The sequence below is a fragment of the Styela clava genome, chromosome 6 (assembly GCF_964204865.1).
Source record: "Styela clava chromosome 6, kaStyClav1.hap1.2, whole genome shotgun sequence".
Classification (NCBI taxonomy): domain Eukaryota; kingdom Metazoa; phylum Chordata; class Ascidiacea; order Stolidobranchia; family Styelidae; genus Styela; species Styela clava.
The window spans coordinates 10,189,069-10,203,701 of NC_135255.1; the positions used below are offsets into that span (position 1 = coordinate 10,189,069).

Sequence of the window (14,633 nt, forward strand, 5' to 3'; positions counted from 1 at the left end):
TAATAAGGTTTTGTTTATGTGTGTAACACGGACACAGGGGTTCAAAAATCCTATAAGCTTTCAAAAAAGTTGCGTTCACTCTTGAAATAAAATTGATGTTATATTTTTTTCAAATTTCGACACGTCGTTTGCATGGCATTGATTTTTAGCGAAAATGACCGACTTTCCGTGACCTTTACTCAAAATTCATTCTATACATAGGATCACACATAAACTACTGACAACTAAACCTACAGAAGTTTCAGTTTACGTGTGTTCGATTTCCGCCTCCATTTTTATGGAGAAAAAATAAGTAAATTTGATTTAATTTAAGCGTAAATCGAATTACCGATACAATATTTGGGTCAAAATGGGCATAGTGTAATACTCTATAAGAAGCACGATTTTGATATGGTTGACTTTAATCGAATTAGATAACATCGAGAATCACATTAATTTACTAAAATTTTCAACAGTATGTACAAGGAGCTTTTTGATCAATAAATTTTGAATGAGCAGACGAATGAATGAATATATATATGCCATTGGTTAATGTAACACACAAAAGATTATATTTTTTATATGTATATGAGAGCATTAGGTGCCGCGTAGCGCGTAATTATCGCTGTATTGAAAAGGAATGGTGCGTATGGATACCTTTTCATTAGGATTAAGTTGACGTGGAGCACAACCAGTAGTAATAATCATTCCGAGATACAACCCTAGTTATCTTATAAAGTGAATATTGATAAAATCTTGACTACTTACGATGTATCATCAGGATCAACAAGGATTTGTTTCGGATAAAATGAACGATCGTGAATCAAAATGGATGCATAAGGTTAGTTAAAATCATTCAAGTTGTTTAAATCTTAACAAATCGCGCTTAAAAATAAAAAATTTCTCGATCCATTATAAGTGATTAACGGCTCAAATCAATTGAATATTAATAATAAAACGTGAGATGTTTAGAAATCGTTTTTAACTAATCAAAATAATACTGAGTTATTAGATATTGTTTTTTCAAACTTTTATGATGATATTGAAAAGGGACATCATTTTATATAATATTAATATAAATCTGGAATATAAAAAAATCAGCTGTAGCGCTGATTTGCTGATTATGGCATTGGCAGCTACCGTAAAGTATAGTTGTGAATTTTTCCGGGGGAATTCGAATTTTGGCTTGAGTTGGCAAAATGTGAACGCGAATATAACCGAGAGTCATCAACAATCTTTTCAGCAGAACAGTGTATGAAATGAGTTTATTTGCATATGGGTAAAAAGCTTATTCGCGTTGTGTTCGAGCTTGCATTTGGGGTTTCTTTGCTCGATAACAGAACAAATATATTTAATTCTATAATACTTTTATTGCTTATTTTATTAAGTTGGGTCAATCACAGATACACCAACTTATATATATGCTTATCAAAAGATCATAAATACTATATTATTTTATGTATATATGATACTTATTTCTCGGTAATTTTCGTTAATACAATCCTTATATATACACACGTTAATACTAATTTATAAAAGTTCAAAACGCCATTCATATGATACACTATAGTCGTAATTTTCATATTTCCTCATGATACATTTTCCTTTCTAATTTATATTAAAATTTGTTACCAATAGCGTAATAGTAATAACTTTTGAATTCATTTCTTCACCCCATTTTCCAATTTACATTTGGGCCACTATAAATAAATACAAAAAGACCAAAAGTATTTAGGCATTGTCTCCCTACTCCAGATTGCCTGAACAATTTAATGATTTTACGATCATATATTGTTCATCTTATCTGAGTCGGCACTGATGTGTTTGACTACAACAGATTTGCTGTTGTGTTGACCAATTGGTTTCAATATTTTTTCTTAATTCATAAACGAGTACGTGAGTGATTGGTTGTACCGAAGGATGTTGCTGACATTTTTACGGGCTTAAATGTCAATTCTTATTATATACTATTACATCATTAAAAAGTAATTGCACTATTTTTTGTGTAAACTGTACTAACAATAACGATAAAATGCTCGTATATTTTCTGGTTTATTCACGAATTTATGAACAATTTTTCATTGTGACATATATTTTAATAAATTTTCAATTACGATGTTAAAATTCACTGTAATATATTAAAATATGATATGATAAATTGTTCGAAATATTACCAGCTATTTGCACAAGACTTATGATTATCTAAGCCTGATTAAGTTAGCTTTCCGCGTGGTTATTCCATCCCCGACCGCATTAAAATTTAATGAAATATTTCTTTGTGAGGAAGTAGAAAATAAAATATATTTTTCCACGAACTATGTAAAATAATCAGAAATTTTTCATAGAATTTTCAAACTAATTCACAAAGAAGAATTCTGTAATGTTTAATCTGTTCTGTTCCTCGATAAATTATGTCAGATAATTGCCACACTGTTAAAATAGTAGTAAATAAGCTCAAATATCGAAGTTCAATTAAGTCTATTCTGGATATGGTAAATGGATCACAAAAATAGTACGTTCTGAAATATGAGATGCATAATTCGATCAATTTTCCCAATATTTTCGTGGTTTTAATCATGTGATAATTTGTAAAAATACACAATATCAATTGTAACTTTAAATTTATTCTTTTAATAGACAATTGTTAATTTAAGAGTATTTCACTAAAAAAGGATACCAGTGACGTTAGGATTATGAAATTTTCACCGCGATTTGGAATATTTTCAATAATTTTTTTCAATAATTAATAAGTATAATGTTGCTGTGACAAATTTTAATTTTGCGTCAATTGAATAGGCGCACTGACCTGTTTATTTATCCGTCTATTGGGACTTTTAAACGTTATCCGGATCACTGTTTACGTGTGTTTGTCTACATTTATTAAAAATTCAAGACTTAATTAATATAGGGAAAGTACATAAAAGCTCAAAATGATATTGATTCCTTCCATGTATGAACCGCTTGTAAAATAATTATCAAATGGGTGTCAAACATACCACGAAACCTCTTAGTCTCTATCAGTCAATATAAGCTTTATCATAAATTTAACAGCTTTCTTTCAAGTTTTCATATTAAATGTAGTTCATGCCGTAGACATTTGCTGACCTTCACAAAATTAGTCAACGAGATGGAATATATTTCCAATTTAGCGCAGGCGTCGTTTTTTATCGTATGTGGGAGTGATCAAACAGAGTGAGTCGGTGTTGTGTGAGTTGAATGGGTGGATCAGCGTAGAAGAGCAAAAATCTCACTAAATTTTATGCGTATATCCGGAATGATATTGACATCCAACTTGTTCAAGTTTTATTTTGTAAAATTTGCCTTACGTTTTTATTTTATGTTCGGCTCATGATAATGTATGTAGATTGTTCGCAAAAAGTAAGATCAAAAGGATAATGCCCGAAAATTGTTATACAAATTCAACAAGCGTAAAATACTTTTCTTTCTGGTGTGCGCTTGAAAAGCAAACATTTGCAATTTGTGGAACAGAATAATAAATAGGGAACTTCAAAGTATTTTTGGGAATAGAACTACTATTTTGCACTGGTATTAATTCATATTAGTTATAGTCTTGGAAAGTTTTCAAATTCCTCTTGAATTTACAGATTTTTCAGGAGTATATGATTGAATTATAGGAGATATTGAAACTGAAAATTAGATCTTTTTACTACAAATTGTTAATAATATAACTTTTTCGTGCACATAATCAGATTATAAATTATTGAAACTGAAAATTGAGCTTTCAACTACAAATTATACGATTAAACAGCCTTACCTAAGTTAACAAGATAATTGAAAATGAAGTTATATTCTTCGGTAATACTTTGACTTTTAATATGGCCACTCCGCATTTTTGTGTGAACAAATCCTATCGCAACCTAGAATAAACCCATTAGCTTGGTGAAATATTTTTGACGTTGAATACTGCTCTCATTCTCCCTTCTTTTTCATTTGTTTACATACTTGATTTTCACATTGCCAGAACAAAATATAGGTTTAATGTCCTGCCTCACGTTCGCTCATTGTTTCAAAACCACACTCTGTGCTAACGTGTTTATATTTTGAATAACCACTTTTTTAAATAATAGTTTATCTTAAAATCATTCGTATTGCGCTGTACAGTCGTATTTTAAGTAATACTCTACCTGAAGTTTGAAGTTTCAAAAATAGAATATTTTGAAAACAATAACTAACGATTTGAGTGACACTCAGCACTTTGACTTAGAAAGGTGGTTAGATTTATTATTACAAAAGAGTAAATTGGAAGTGATGTAGCTTAATCAAGATGTAGAAAAGAGACTTAGAGTGTGAGTTATAAACATAATCATAAGGCTGTTTTGAACCGTGTCCGGAATATTCGCCACAGAAAATTTCGCCGCTTAGGAAAATTCGCCGCTAAAGAAAATTCGCCGCACGAAAAATCGCCGCAAGAGGATTTTTCTATAAAACAAGTATTAGCGAAAGCATGAAAAATCGCCGCAAGAGCATTTTGCTGTAAAACAAGTATTTGTGATAAAAACAACTAGTTTTATAGGGTTATGGTATGCTCTTAAATAACGAATCATTTTGAAATAAAAAGGCACTTCAAAAACCTGACTGTTTTATCACAAATACTTGTTTTACAGCAACATGCTCTTGCGGCGAAATTTCCTTCGGCAAGATTTCCCTACGGCGAAATTTCCTAGAACCTTTGAACATCAGGGTAGCTGGTGTGACAAATAAAGTTATACGCATTGAAGGAAGTAGAAAATATTACTATTCTTTTCGGTTTTCAGTAACATTCCCAGATAGAAGTAGTTTTATTTTTAATCTATTCATAAGTTAAAAACTTTTTTTCAAGTTTGCAATTTTGTCAATATGACTTGATTTTTTGCAACACGTCTCGGCATTTAAGTATATGTTGTCATTAAGTCATTGTCATTGGTAACAGATGAATAATACTTGCCACCAAGGCATAGAAATTTAGTTGAGAAAAATTTATTAAAACGTTTTGCTATGAAGGAGTAAATATTGTGAAATGGCAGAATACGTGCCAATTTGCAGAAGTAATTTTAGTCGAATCTCAGATTTCAGATGCACAAATAGAAAATTTTGCTTTCTCATCCGTTTGGTATCAAATTTATTAAACCATACATTTTTTTAATTCTGGGCCGTACGTAAATCCACATGTTTAGCACAATTTATGCGTGTTCTTCTGATTATTTGACTGCATCTTCATAGTCTTAATTATGCTTTGACAACACTTCACGTTGAGTTGTTGAACCGCTTCACTGACAAATGTCATAACCTTGCACCTATATTTATCTAAGCGTGAAAAAACAAAGCTACCAACATTTTTTGGCACTTGAATCTCACAAAAATATATATGCTATAAAAATATATCTTCCTCAAATGGGGTAAAAGAAAAATAATAAAAATAGGTTGCTGATCTAAATATTTCAGTCTGTATCGGCGTTTAAAAAAATTCTGGTTCTATGCATAAAAGTAGAATTCACAGTAAGACAGTAAGAATTCAAAGACAGATTCTGTTAAATTATATGAGTATCCCGGATTTTATTACTTGAAAGCTAGAGCAAGAGAAAATATATTTATTCAACTATGAAAATTATGTATTTGCTAATACACGAATTAACTGCAACGCCCCAGAGAGATTTTCTGACTACATGTATATTGAAATGGGTTTCCTTTCATTTTACTTCTAGTGCTGTTTGTTCTTGAAGTCCGATTCACATTTCAACAATATTCTTCGATAATTTGAAAATTGTTATTGTATTATTTCCATAGACGGAAAAGCCCAGAGGCATTGTTGTCTGGCCGACCGAAAATTGTCATCTTCTGTGTAAGTCAAGGTCAATTTGTATTCAAAAGCTCGACGTTTTGCAGAGATTTAGTTAATCGCACGCTATCTAAGTTTTTTGTCTGTATTCATTTATTTAAATTTTTGTTGCACTAGTATAAGGCAGATTTAACTCAATGAGTGAAGATTAATGTAAAGACATTGAGTTGGCAAATAATGGTGGTCGACGGGGATTTATTATGAAAGCATTACTACTTAAATCAAAGTGTTGTGAATTGTGATATTAAATGGTGCCAATTAGATATATTTTAGCATCAGGTTGCAACACTAATCGTGGTTTGAAACTTTGTCTTATTTTCCTATGCCTAAAATATTAGGCTAAATGTTTGCTTCGCCAGAAATTTACTCAAAACTAACAAAATTGTTATTCGAGAAAATCTAAATATGAATGATAATATGTTATACAAACGTGATGACTCCAATGAGTTTTTAATTTTAAATAATATAGCTCAATTCAAACCGAGTACCTCCCAAACTCTAACCAGACTCAATAAGTCTCCGAAACGCCCTTCTCGCTTAGTTAATACATCAAGTAATCACACTGCTCGATTGAATTAGATCATAATTATACATAAATTTTTCGGCATAATCGCACGCCGCCCAAAACACCTTCAGGGACCATAAAATCTCAATTAATTTTCCGTCGAGCTCATCGAATTTTCGCGTCGTCATTCGACCAATCTCGCAACACGCTTCGTATTCCCAGTGGAATCCACTTTACTGTTAAAAAAAACGTCTTCTGCTTATTAGACGATGCGCTTTTCATTGCCTGGCTTTAGCCATTAACATTTCGATTGAAATGCTTCTAATTATACTTTTTCAACCTTCAAAGTGTGATATTAGCTATTGTTTTTGTTTTTATACGACATCAAACGTGAAAATAAAATGCAGATGCATGAATAAGTTTTTCTGAAAATCATAAAACCATATCCAATAATTTACCTAAACTTACTAATTAAACTAAAGTATCGACTGCATCAGAGCCATGAAGTCATATATATATATAAGGTTGAAGTCAGTGTTGAATCAAGTTTTTCGCCTTTGCTTGATAAAGATTTTGGAATAGGCCCAATTTAATATTCCTACGAGAATATGGTTGTATACGATTAGCGACCAAGTCATGCCTTTGGGATCTTGAAACATAAACATAGTATTAATATAAAGAAGCATTGGCTTATGTAAAGAAAGCGATTTTCTCTCCGTCCTATGCTATTAAGTCAGTGAGGCCTGTGTGATCAGAGTAGACCAAATATATAGCATTTAATTTGATTTTCAACAGTTTAGTACCTTCAGACGACTTGAAATATAATTTTTAAATTTGTAGTTTGTTTACGCTATTTCGGAGGTAAAATTTGTATTTATATTAGCTAGTAATTCATCAGATTTTCATTTGAAGTATAACCAGTTCACAATTCTCTCTATGTCAACCATAAATTTGTTTACGTGTCGTTAGGGTTACCTAAAAATAGATCATCAAAGTTAAATTTTCATAATCATTTTTCTTGACTTCTAACCGGTTTTGCACAGTGATTTGGGCAAATCTAAAGAATTGTTACATCGTTGCAAATTAATTGTTGATCTATGGTATTGATTCATAGGTAGTGTGTAAACCCAAAAGTATTATATAGATTATATAGACATATTGTAATCTAATTTGAAATAAGTAGATAATTGAGCTTTTTGCACGCAGTGGTCCGTTCGTCAGTGTGTTGGCTGTGCAATTTCGACACCACAGGGCTCGTTTCACAGAGTCGATTACCCGCTCATTATTTCCAGTTGAAAAACAATAACATTTAGTGGAATTTATCGAAAAATATATATTTAATGTAAGAACATTTCTGCATATGTTTTTGTACACCCATGCAGCTCTTGCTTCAGAAGTTGAATCATTTTCTGTATTTTATTTTGTGTCGAAAATATTTAGTTTGATTATGGATATTTCTGATAATGTGGATGATAACGGGACAGGGCCAACCGAAAAGTTTCTAGAGCGTCGAGATTTGGACGAATCACAACTTGACAATGAGTCACGTGACACCGTTCGATCCATGTCAAAGGTCAAAAATGAGTTCCATTGTTTCTTTAACTACTCTTGGACATGATTGTCGAAGATCAAAATTATCATAAACTCATGACTGATCACTCGAAGGAGCAAATTTTGGAAAAATATCAACCTAACATATGATCGCTCGATTCGAGTGTCTGAGTTACATCAAAACTCTCTACGAGTGCTTCGTCATATAAAATGAATTAGTCTTACATCAACCAGACCGTGTATAGGATACAAAAATTTGACGACGCTGATGTCATCGGTTATATGATTCTTTGTATAATCGTTGAACGTAAATTTAGTTGGCTGAAATTCATAAAATAATCACACCGCGTCTTTTCCCACCAGACGTAGTTAATTATTTATGTTTTGAGCCATCGGTGTCTCAACTTTTTATGTACACGTTCCTAAATTTCCTGTTATTAACTTGTGAGTTATCACATAATAACATGATTGAATCTACTTTCGAATCTAGTTTTCTGCTTTTAAAAGGGATTTCACATCTTGCATTATTCATGAATCAGAAAATTGGTTTTGCTATGCAGCGAGTAATCATAGAAATGGTGCTGAAAAATCTGGACGAGACGTTAATACACTTGAATTAAAGTCTTTCTTTAATACTGTCTAACTTATAATTAGTATTATGGAATATTGGGGACAAAGTTATTTTCAATTTTTTTCTAACTTTTCTGTCAGAATTTTTGCGGCCTGCCCAATGTTCTCGCCGTTAAGTACGGTGATTCTTTACCCACACTATCTTTCCATGCAATTTTTTTTTGAGCCCATCAATATTCTTTAATTGGTAAGCAAATATAACATGATTTCGATTTGTGAAATCCAAGTCAAAAGATCCAACCACGCCTTTCGATATCGATCTTTCGTCAGGAATGTAAAATCATATAATTAATTTGCTCTCAATGACCTAATATTTGCAGCTAAGATGCTCTAGAAGTATACGCACCAAGATGTCCCACAACCTGAATCCTAACCGGTACACACATACTATGTTCAGGTCGTGCGCCACCTTGGTGCGCATACTTCTGGAGGTCCGCAGCTACTATGCGTTTGATGGTTAATTTAATCCAAGTATAATCCAACCGAGTTCGTGATAAAATAATAACGTTAAAATGATTCCATTTTCTGTTTTAGGAACTTGCAGTCATTCCCCAAGAAAGAAATTGGAAAGGAATATTTTTATCCGTCGTTGTTATCACAATCGTCTGTGTCATAGTCGGAATATCAGCATGGCTTTTGCAGCCTCGTGAGTACTTTTTAACTTTACAACTATAACTTCAACCGACACCGTAGATAGGTAACACTGGAACAAGAACTTTCTAGTCTTTGAGTTACATAGTAGAGCTTGACCATCGTCAGCTTTTAATAAAACCTATTTTAATCCTTTGTCCAACTTTCAACTAAGTTTTGACCACGAGTTAAAATTACCCTAGCACTTGAATAATTTTGATATTCTTTAAAATGTGACTATCTTTTCACCAAACAGAAAAGCGTGATCAAACTTTGCTTATTTTGAAGTCAAGTCCGATCTCACCCCAACTGAAAAATCAAGATATAAATCTGGGACGATACAAGCATTCATTTAGTGAATCATTTGTACTCGTTTATATTGTTGCGAACTTTATATTTTACGCTGGATCATATCGAGTAATATATTCTCAACTGATGTAAAATCGATAAATTATATCGAACTTGCAATTCTCAAATTTCTCCAAGGGTCACGCTACAGATTATCCAATGATTAAATATGGAATTATCGCATTCTTGAAATAGAAAAGTCATTCTCTATATATCAAAATATCTACTCGTTCTGTCAAAAATGACAGATTTAGAACACATAACAATATTTTAATTTATTACCACTGATCAGCATGTTGAGACATGGTTGAACTTGTTTACAATTTTTCTCAACTGTAGTAAAACTGATACAGAATTTTATAAGCTCTGTTATCATAGGTGCACTATATATTTTGGCTAAAAGTAGGGTGGCTCTTATTAATTTAATTAATTTAAACTGTCACTCTATTTTTGCACCACCCTTTATATAAAAGATAAAGAACTAATATTCCGACCGAGTCCCAAATACCGATACCAGAGTGTCCTGAGTTATATTCACATAAATCGGAATTTTTCTATCACAGTGATATGGGCACCTTCCCATTTATATTCTTCAAAAAGTTGGCTTGCCTTTTCGTCTGGCTATGAACATTCACAATTCGGTTTTAGCGCATGTTAGTCTACTATTTGCTATATAATTATGGCGTGTATCTTCTTCTTCTCGTGCGGGATTATTAGGAAAACCTTAAAATCTGATCCAATGAAAATTCGATCATAACTTAAACTATCCATCAAAATAGGACATGAAAAGAAGAACTGCTCGAATCTGATTCTGTTTCTTGCATTGCATAAATATTTTTACGGATAGTGTAAATGATTTTGTGTTGCAGAATAATTTAATATGAGTTTTATTGTTATTTTTCCAGCTGAATCCGTTTCTGATTACAATTATGTATATGACTTCGACGCAATGTTTGATATGGAATGGAAGCCATACACAACTACAGGAGAATGGATAGGAGGTGAATCACATAATACGCCAAATTTTGTTTAGTATATAATGCAGTGACAGCACGGGAGTAACGTAGAGTGTGTGGGCTGTATAGGTATTATCAATATGAACTTTTAGGTTAATTTCTAGACAACTACAACTGTGACATTTTTTGAAGTTGCCTGTTTCAAATTTGGGCTTGAAATGTTCAAGTAACCCCACTGAATCATACAGTAATGACTAACAAGTACAAAAAAGTTCAATTTCAATTAAAAACTTTGATTTTCAAACCTGACTATTGTTTCATTTTTCCACCACTCATTTTGCTGAGCCATTAAAACGATCATTATTTGTTGAAAAAGACCAACGATGGAGTTTTTGGCAATAGTTTCCAAAATTGAAGTTTAAATCAGAATTCAAAATAATTGTTCAAAACGTCTCTAGACATCTTGATTTAAAATCTGATTACCGAGACAAAGATTCATATTAAAATTATTTCCAGACTCTAAACTAAATATCTAAGGGCAAAGAAAGATCGGCTTTGTAAAATACAATGCATTCATCCATCATGGTTAATCTGACGCGGTGACACAACAACTCTTTTCCAACTGGCGATTAGTTCAAACTGCCTGTATTATGTGTGAAAATCCCATCGCCAATTAGCTCCCAGTACCCTTGAGTGGTTCCAAATAACTTCCGTCAGAGTTCAGTATGAGTTTGCTTAATCAGCATATTTCTTGTATGTTGACCATGATCATGCTTGGCCTCATCTAAATTTTAGTTACACTCGGCATAAACCTCTCCATACCTATTATTACATATATCCCTGTTTCTATATTTGGCAGAAATAGGCCAAATCACATGAGCTGAATCCAGAAATGAGTTTACTGGCCTATACAGTTTGCAATTGTGAAGGAATTACATTGTTTTTGATTTCCGGTCAGTGTAATATGGAGCGTGACCTTTCCTTCAACATGTATATCTAACTTTTCCTTATATTTCGTACTGAAAGCGAACTAATTGAGAACCAACGTGTTGAAATTTATGCCATAGTAATAGTGCATTGGAAGTGAAAAATTAAACATAAAATATATATACAAAGACAATGATATTAAATATGTGTTGTGAACACAAAGCGAAGTCATCACACCCGGAGAAAACTGCAATTTTAATCTAGTAAATCACGCGTATCCCAAACTCATATTTTCCTGTGGAACAAGGCTATGTAGATACATATAATATAACTACTCCTGGGTATTTATGATAGATTGACAAGAAGTTAATCAGTCTGTTCGACACATTTGTCAAATTAACAAACATATCGTTTTTCTGTTACAGATTCATTTGTATACCGAGACAGATATTCGAATATTCTCAAAACCAAAGGAAGAGAAGTTGAAATACTAATCACAAATGAAACTATGGTCAGTGAATGTTTGACTGCTGTTGTTCCAACTTAGACAACTGAACGTTCACGATATAGGATCGAGATTCATAGAACTTCACAGTTCACATACTATCATCCGTAATCGCCCATAAATTTTCCTTTTGGCCAAGCTTTTTTGAGATAAATTAAAATAAATTCGTAATACACCAGATTGCTGTTTTTGTTTTGTTTTTGTAAATACCCACACACGTTTGATTTTTTTAAAACCAAACAATATTTTCGAAAACGGGAAAATTAAGAGAAAAGTAGTAATTAATTTGTCATGTTCAGCGATTTTGTGAGGCATGAGCCTCATTAACGAGTTCAAAATTTTAGTTGTTTTGTTTTGGACTCTCAAAATTACATCATCAGATGATTAAATTTATAAACATAAGCTGTGATGTATAAATATTTAAAATTTTGCTTTCGCGACAATGTGAGTCATCTTTTTGAAAGCGTTAAATATTCACAGACTAAAATTGCGCCTTCTGCAGTTCAACAGCTTTTATTTATATTTTCAGCAATCGCTTGGAATTTACAAAGCCAGCATATCGCCTGATTTCAAGTATGCTCTCCTATCTTCAGATATTCAGAAGGTATTTTGATGTTGAATAATGTTTATGTGTAAATAGATTTATAGATATCATGAAAAACTCCCTAATCGTCTGATTTGATAGATTGGACTGAATTTTGAAATAAAATTTATTTTACTTTTTGAACATATGACATAAAAATATACATATATTTTACAAACTTTTGATTCAATATTACATCCCAATTATTACTTCCGCTGTGGCGTCATTCATCGTCGGTGAACTTGAATAACAATTAAAAATTTTTGATCGGCCCATAATGGAGATGGCAGCGAGTGCTTTCCCGAAACCTTTAATTAAAAAATTTGAATTTACTCGACAATATTTCCTTTTCAAACATAAAAGGGGCGGAAACCGACGTACCAGTCAGAGAGCTGTAATGGACGACAAATTTGTATTTACGATACTATGTCACAATAAGCTATTTATCAAAAAACCTGAATTCTGATTAAAATTTTACTCAATGATCGTTATAAGCGCACTGGTGTTATGAGTTACAACTCGATTTTTTATACCACCAACCATTTTCTTTGATGGAAGTAATATTGATCAAACACGCTAGCGTCAATTTCTTCATATTTCCCCAACATACGCATATGTTAGTGCATGCTGAATACCTTGAATGTTCCGATTGATAAAGTGGTTAAGATTTGCAGCAGAACGTTCATATTATCAAATCAAATCGAGTATTAGGTTTTCGTTTTTTTCATCACAAATGATCGTAAAGATATCATCATGTTTCAAATTTCCCAGTGAATGATAAAGTGAAAGTACGTTCTCCTTCGGTAAATTCCTCCTTCTCGTGCGTTTTATATGAGTGTTAGATAAACAATATCATTTTATTACATGTAGGTTTACAGATACTCGACGACGGCAAAGTATTTCATCTACACAATAGACACAAAGTAAGTACTTTTAAGCAGACCTAAAGAACGCTCTGTCCGTCGTATTTTTAAAATTAAAATCAGCGGTGATAATCGGAAAAAATAAGAAGAGTATTTACGAATAATCCTTAACTGTGCCATAAGTGGCTACAGTCTTTTGTACCAAGGTCTCTAGCTCAACAAAATTCTTTGTCAGATTATGAGTCCAAATTCACGAATTGTCACTTAAGTGAGAAGTGTCGTCTCAAGTGCTTTTTAAGTTGACCCATCTATCATAAATAGAATTTTATTTTTGTTAAATCCTTGATTTTTGTACTAGAACAAAATCGTTTTCCATCGTATAATATTAAGCAAAAAAATATTAGCCGAGGCTAATCCTTGGATCGAAGTGAATCTTTGGCAAAAAAGTGATGTTACAGTTATATCATATTGCTAACCAAAAATGGGAAATTAGAGTAATATAGAACTAGAATGATCAATTTCTCCGACATGATTTAGGCGTTTTATAAATTAGATTCGCGATTGATATACACCATTTATCATTCAATCTGTCGAATCAGAATTAGGTAAATTTATCTCTTAGCAAGTGCTATTATGATTACACTAAAGTACCTAGAGAATGAGTCGCAAACCGAGGTGCAATATTATGAGCCATCTTCGCATCCGGACTAAAGTTCTGCACAGTTCATCAATGCCCCCCCGAATCACGTGGATGATTTCTGTCGATTCGCATTTCTGTTTCTATAAGTTTATTTAGTTCAAATTCACGATTTTTTCTCTTCAGATCTCACGTTAGTCTCCACGATAAAAGCTTACAATATGCTGGTTGGGGGATGGTTGGAAGTCAACTAGCTTACGTGATAAACTCCGATGTTTATTATAAAAGCAGCGCAGAAGATAATCCGCATCAAATTACTACAACTGGAAAAAAATCGAAACAAAAAGTTATTAACGGGATAGCGGATTGGATTTATGAAGGTAAATTGAATGTATTTTTTAGTTCATTAATTTTTGGCCTTGAGAAATAACTACCTTGGTCGCAAAACAACTCTAAACGATGCCAAGTATAGCTAGATTACAAGATGAGAAATGAACATTCCATCTGCTAGAATATCATGAATAAACAATTAAATTAGAATACTAGTATATGCAAATTCCTGATATTCTTTATGTATATTTCTGTTAGTACTTTTAGGAACGAAATTTTCTAATTAGATATTAAGAAGGTCTAGAACGATCGATTTCATTATATTCCTATTCATATTGGCAAAGAAATTCTGA

General features: G+C 32.3%; 1 protein-coding gene across 5 annotated transcripts in view; it reads left to right on the forward strand.

Annotated features, from left to right (window-relative positions):
- LOC120331131 (inactive dipeptidyl peptidase 10-like) overlaps positions 1 to 14,633 on the forward strand; it is a 36,182-nt gene that overhangs the window by 9,922 nt on the left and 11,627 nt on the right. For 3 of the 5 annotated variants that reach the window (XM_078113560.1, XM_039398168.2, XM_039398170.2), the window contains exons 2-7: positions 9,036 to 9,147; positions 10,385 to 10,480; positions 11,788 to 11,873; positions 12,397 to 12,471; positions 13,321 to 13,373; positions 14,137 to 14,330. In XM_078113560.1, coding sequence (XP_077969686.1) covers positions 9,036 to 9,147; positions 10,385 to 10,480; positions 11,788 to 11,873; positions 12,397 to 12,471; positions 13,321 to 13,373; positions 14,137 to 14,330 — 616 coding nt within the window. Of the gene's footprint in view, positions 1 to 656; positions 821 to 7,738; positions 7,894 to 9,035; positions 9,148 to 10,384; positions 10,481 to 11,787; positions 11,874 to 12,396; positions 12,472 to 13,320; positions 13,374 to 14,136; positions 14,331 to 14,633 lie in introns of those variants that run through there. The other 2 variants (XM_039398171.2, XM_039398169.2) reach the window with 2 other exon arrangements.